At 53.3% G+C, this 6,000-nt stretch overlaps 1 gene segment (V, D, J or C); it reads left to right on the plus strand.

The window, feature by feature from the left end:
- The window catches only part of LOC125362953, a 436,105-nt gene extending 431,968 nt beyond the window's left edge, over nt 1-4,137 (plus strand). Inside the window, 4 exon segments of the C gene segment in view lie at nt 48-317; nt 2,251-2,295; nt 3,108-3,218; nt 4,119-4,137. Coding sequence covers nt 48-317; nt 2,251-2,295; nt 3,108-3,214 — 422 coding nt within the window.
- Nucleotides 4,138-6,000: the final 1,863 nt, after the last annotated feature.

The following is a 6,000-nucleotide window of genomic DNA, read 5'->3' on the forward strand; positions in this document are numbered from 1 at the left end:
ACAGGAAATCGAGAGTTTCTCCTAACCATGATCCTCTTCGTCCACAGATATCAGCAACCCTGAGCCCTCCGTATACCAACTAAAAGACCCAAAATTCAGAAACACCTCCATCTGCCTGTTCACCGACTTCGATTCTCAGGTCGATGTGGTGCAGGGGTCTGAAGCCGTGGAATCTGAAGTCTTTTACTCTGGAAAAACTGTGCTGGACATGAGGTCCATAGACTTCAAGAGCAACGGTGCCGTGGCCTGGAGCAAAAAGACTGGTTTTGAGTGTACCGGAATCTTCAAGGAGGAGAACGTCTCCCTCCCCAGCCCAGGTGAGCGTGTCCCCCAGGCTGAGTTCTACCCAGCACACAGGCCAGGGATGTCGCAAAGTGGCTCAGGTTGACAGGCTCGGGCTCATTAGTTATCAGCCAAACCTTCATCCCCTCTTCATCAAGGGGCAGCGAACCACATCCTGCTACACCACAGAAATGTTATGGGCAAAAAGCAATCAAGGGGGCTGGGGATATAGCCTAGTGGCAAGAGTGCCTGCCTCGGATACACGAGGCCCTAGGTTCGATTCCCCAGCACCACATATACAGAAAACGGCCAGAAGCGGCGCTGTGGCTCAAGTGGCAGAGTGCTAGCCTTGAGCGGGAAGAAGCCAGGGACAGTGCTCAGGCCCTGAGTCCAAGGCCCAGGACTGGCCAAAAAAAAAAAAAAAAAAAAAGCAAATCAAGGGAGGACGGTGGTGCTGGGTGCTGGGTGCTGGGTAATCCCAGCTACCTACGAGGCTGAAATCTGAGGAACATGGTGGAAAACAGCCTGAGCAAACAAATCTGTGAAAATCTTATCTCCAATCAATCAGCAAAAAGCCAGTAAGGGATCTGTAGCTCAAGTGGTAAAGCACCAGCCTTAAACATGAAAGCTAAGGGACTGGGCCCAGGCCCAGAATTTGAGCACCAATAGTGGCACCGAAAAAGAAAGAAGGAAAGAAAAAGAAAAAAGGAAGGAAGGCGAAAAGAATAAAGAAAAGATGTCAGTGGTGGACACTGACTCAAACTTGGTCTTGCCTTCACACTCTACAAATCCCCGCCTCCTTGCTGTGGTTTCCACAACCACTGACCATGCAGGCATTAGGGTGGAAAAATCAAGTCAGATTAGAGATCTCCTCCTATCAAGCTCCATCTTCATCAAAGAAGGAGCAGTTCCCGGGAAGGGCCAGGACACAAGGCATGGCGGCCATACGCGGGAAGGTACTATTCTGAGAACACTGGGAAGCTACTGGTTGGCTGTAAGCTGGGAAGCAACTCCCAATTTACTTTTGTTAAATGACCAACTGGGCTGGGTGCCATTGGCTCAGGTCTATAATTGTCCTGGTTCAAAGCCAACCCGGGCAGAAAAGTCCATGTAACTCTTATTTCCAGTTAACTAGCAAAAGGCCAGAAGTGGAGCTGTGGCTTAAGCGGTAGAGAACCAACCATGAGCAAAATAGCTAAAAGGCAGTGTCCAGGCCATGAGTTCAAGCCCTAGTATATACACACACACACACCCACACACACACACACACACACCACACACCACGCTGTGTGAAGAATAAATAATATGCCAAGAGTAGCTGGAGAAAGAAAATGATTACAGAATGGAGGCAGGGAGTGGAATGAACAATGCCACTTGAGTTTCAAAGATACACCCAGGCGCGGAAGTGAAGCTGCAGCTCAAGCGGTAGTGCACTAGTTTTGAGCACAAAGAGGCTCAGGAACAGAGCCCAGGCCCTGAGTTCAAGCCACAGGACCTGCAAAAACAAAAACAAAACAAAGGTGCACCCAGGCAGACATGAGAAGACGACCGAGCATGGAGGGTGGCAGCTGGACTGGTGCCTGGAGAGCAGAGGCCACGCTCGCACCGTGTCTTGAGAAGAAGAGAGCAAAGCAACACAGCTAGGGATCAAAGCTTTGAGGAGCACATAAAAAAGCCCTGTGGGGCTTGTCACCATGGATCCTCTCAGTGCCCCTGGGGGGCTGTGGACTGGAGCCGGCCCGCAGACAGAGTCCGCACTGATGGCTCTTTGTGCTCACGTCGTGGAACCTGTGTCCTGCGCGGCCAGGATTCCTTGAGTGAATGAACCAGGCGGGGTGGCTGCCCTAGTAGCTGCCCCTAGGCAAGAAGCTCCCTCCAGACATTCACCAAGGCAACCCTCAGGAGGGTCTGGGCGGAGGAGCTGGCCCGCCCTGGAATCTAAGAAAATGCCTTTGTTTCTCACTGCAGGTCACTCTTGTGATGCCAAGTTGGTAGAGAAAAGCTTTGAAACAGGTAAGAGGGGGTCACGCCCCGCCTCACCCAATGTGGGGGAGGCAGTGGGCCCACAAGAAGCCCCCCTGGAGAGGGAAAGGGCCCGAGGGGTGAGTCTGGAGATGAAGTTTGCGGGATGGAAGCAGCCGCTGGCGATGGTGCAGCTGCTCAAAGCTGACTAGGATTTTGAATCCCTGCCCGCATAGCTAAATATTGACTTTTCCATTCTAAGTTCTTGAAGGGTGGATCTCCAGTCCTCCTAGGCCCGTGACTCAGTCCTAGGCTTAGGCCTCTGTATTTATGCAGCAGTCTCTGTGTCCAGAGAGCCAAAGAAAGCAGCTGGGTGTCCAGCTGTGAAACTTCTGATTCCCTTCAACAGAGCCCTGAGCTAGCCAGACCCTCCCCCACCGCTGGGGAGGGGCACGGGGAAGGCTTGCTTTCTTCCAAGGACAAGAGCCAAATTTACACAGCTTAGACAGATCCCGTCTCTGAAGAACCTGGCCACCGGCGGATTCCCATAGGAGCTGTCACTGAGGCAGTCTTCCAGTGTCCATCCTCTAGTCTCACCTGGGGGCCCAGGCACGAAAGACCCGAACAGCCCGGAGCACTGCCCTCCCTCCCCACGGGGACGCAGGAATGAAATAAGTCCAGTGGGCATTTTTGTCTTGAAACACAATACTGTTGCCGCCAGAGGGAAACCCACAGAAGCCCAGAGAGTGAAGGGTCCAGGAACAGAGCCCCCCACCCCCCCCAGCTTTGGGGAAAGCCAGGGGGTCTTGGGGAGTTGTGGGGAGGTGCGCACCCATGACGGCGGTGGCCTCTTGATTTTACAGATATCACCCTGAACTTTCAAAACCTGTCAGTGGTCGGGCTCCGCGTTCTCCTCCTCAAAGTGGCCGGATTCAACGTGCTCATGACGCTGCGGCTCTGGTCCCGCTGAGGTGAGAGCCGCAGCGGAGGGAAGAAGAAGGGGGGATTCTGGTCGCGGGGTGAGGCTCCAAACTCCCCAGAGGAATTTGCTTTTTTTTTTTTTTTTTTTTTTTGGCCAGTCCTGGGCCTTGAACTCAGGGCCTGAGCACTGTCCCTGGCTTCTTCCCGCTCAAGGCTAGCACTCCGCCACTTGAGCCACAGCGCCGCTTCTGGCCATTTTCTGTATATGTGGTGCTGGGGAATCGAACCCAGGGCCTCATGTATATGAGGCGAGCACTCTTGCCACTAGGCCATATCCCCAGCCCATTTGGAAGTTTTTTGTGTTTGTTTTTTTTTAACTTTAGTATGCTCATTTCCCCCCATGAGGTACAAAGAACAATTATTGGCTTCGTTTTATCTCATTTTGTACTGGGGCTTGAACTCAGGGCCCAGATGCTGCACCTTAGCTTTTTCACTCAAGGCTAGTGCTCTACCACTTGAACCACAGCTCCACGTCCAGCTTTTGGCTAGTAAATTGGGATAGGAGTCTCATAGGCTTTTGTCCAGGGGCTGGCTTCAAACCGTGATCCTCAGATCTCAGCCTCCAATATGACCTAATGTGTGGAAGACAAGAGAAACCCAGATATCAACTCATTTATGCCCAGCGCTGCTGGTGTACCTCTTTCCCCGTGAGACGAATGGAGTCCCCAGTCCTGTCCCTGCGTCTCCTCTCCCAAGCACGGCTGGCTCCCTCCTCTCGGGGTGAGAGGACACTGTGCTCACTAGCCTGAATCCCGCATTGAGCCTCCACGCCCGTCTCCCACCTGGTACAGGTGAAGCTGCACAGCCTCAGGAGAGCCGTCCCCATCACGTCCCCAACAGTGCGGGCCCTGCTCCGTACCCAGCCTGACTCCTGCTCTTCCTCATCCCAGCTTGGCAAGATGATAAGATCCCGCGCTCCCTCCTTCCTCCTCCCTCTGCCACCCCACCCGCTCTCTGGCCTCCACTGTCAGTCCCACCAGCTGAACCCCACCTGAATCCACGATGAAGATGGCCAGACTGCTGCTAAGGACTGCTGCTTCCCCTCATGGCCGCTGTCACCGTCAAGTTCACGTGCTCAGCCAACGGGGAGGCTGCTGCAGCGTCTCCTGGCTGTGGAGGAACTCCCTGCCCTCTCCAGAGGCTTCCTCTGTGCTCCCATTGGATAGTGCATCTCCCCAAGTATCTCCCGGAGCTAGCATTCCTGGAAAACGTTATGAGTCCATAGATTTTATCAGTGTTTGGAAAGATATTCTTGTTGCTCTGTTTCTCAAGATGTGGGGAAAGAAGATCTCATTGTCTAGGCCCTCCCGGCTACGCTGTGTGTCTGAGCTGCACTTTGTATCGTTCTGCTGCCTTGGCTTCATTAAAAGTGACATCACGACCAGAGACTGTGTCTCCGTTTCACTGGTTTGGTTGGGGGCTTTTTCTGCATGCGGTTGGTCACTAGAACCATGCATGTCCATTGCGCTTTCCAGAATGCCTAACTTAACAAGCTGTTTAAGACAGGATTTTCTTGGAATCATTTCTTTAGAATCTCCACTTAGTAAGCTGAAGGCCGGGCAAACCTTTGTCACGAGCTCGGAGCCATGCTCTCCGTTTTCACGAGCCACCCTGGGCCGCCACCCCTTGCAGAGCGTTACACACGGGGCTGGGGATCTGCAGTTGGAGTCTGGCAGGCAGAGACCCCATAGCAAGTGCCCCCAAAATGCCAATGTCTCCTGCCCAGCCAGAAACATCTCCTTCCCCTCTTCTCTTGGGATTGGCTTTGTCCTGCAACAGTGCACTGTCCCGGCCCAGGCCCGGCCCCGGGAGGTGACCAGGGTGGTGGGAAGGAGGTGGGAAGGAGGGGTCGGGATTTTACATCCCCACCATCTTGGACAAGAAAATGAAGAAAGGGAGACAGACTCTCCCCTCAAGCAAAGACTTGTCCTCACTTCAGAGATAAGAAGTGGGACTCCCTGGGGCCCCACGGCTCTCGTGCCTCTAACAGCCAGGCCTTCCCTCCGGGACAGAGATCTGACAGACACATCTCAGCCCCACCCAATAATACCTGACCAAGACCAAAATTGAGTTGCAAAAATGTCTAAGGCGTGGAGGCAGCTCCTTCCCCCAAATGTCTCCATGGTCCAGCAGACCACACCAGCCAGACATGTGCAAAGCCTCCCAGCTTCAGTTCAGGCTTCCCCTCACAAGGACGGAGCTATCCCCTTTCATCTGTGACCTAGGGCCTGTCCCCTGCCTCTGTGAGCATCAGAAACACCACATCTGAAAAGTCAGGGAGGACAGGGTCCAGTGGCTCATGCCTGTAATCCTAGCTACTCAAGAGACTAAGATCTGAGGATCACCATTCAAAGCCAATCAGGACAAGAAAGTCTATGAGACTCTTACCTCCAATTAATCACCAAGAAGCCAGAAATAGAGCTATGGCTCAAGAGACAGAGTAATAGCTGGGAGCAAAAAAGCTAAAGGGCAGCACCCAGGCCCTGAGTTCAAGCCTTAGGACTAGAACCAAAAAAAAATTAGTCACGTAGAACTGGAGGCCACCTGCAGCTCGCTGGGTCTCCTGTGGAACCAAGAGCCAGCACCTCGCAGAATGTCCAACCCTAGCCAGACTCCCTGAGCCCGGCCTGCACAGCATACCTGGGGAGAACTAAAGGGAATGGCGGCGACCAAAGCAGAGCCACTCACAGGAGAAGACAGGCATTGTCTTTCTAAGGTGGGATTTGCCACCTGCCAGGAACTCCAGAGATCTCTTTCTTAAAACCACCTCCTCTG

Source organism: Perognathus longimembris, chromosome 14, assembly GCF_023159225.1.
Source record: "Perognathus longimembris pacificus isolate PPM17 chromosome 14, ASM2315922v1, whole genome shotgun sequence".
NCBI classification, from domain to species: domain Eukaryota; kingdom Metazoa; phylum Chordata; class Mammalia; order Rodentia; family Heteromyidae; genus Perognathus; species Perognathus longimembris.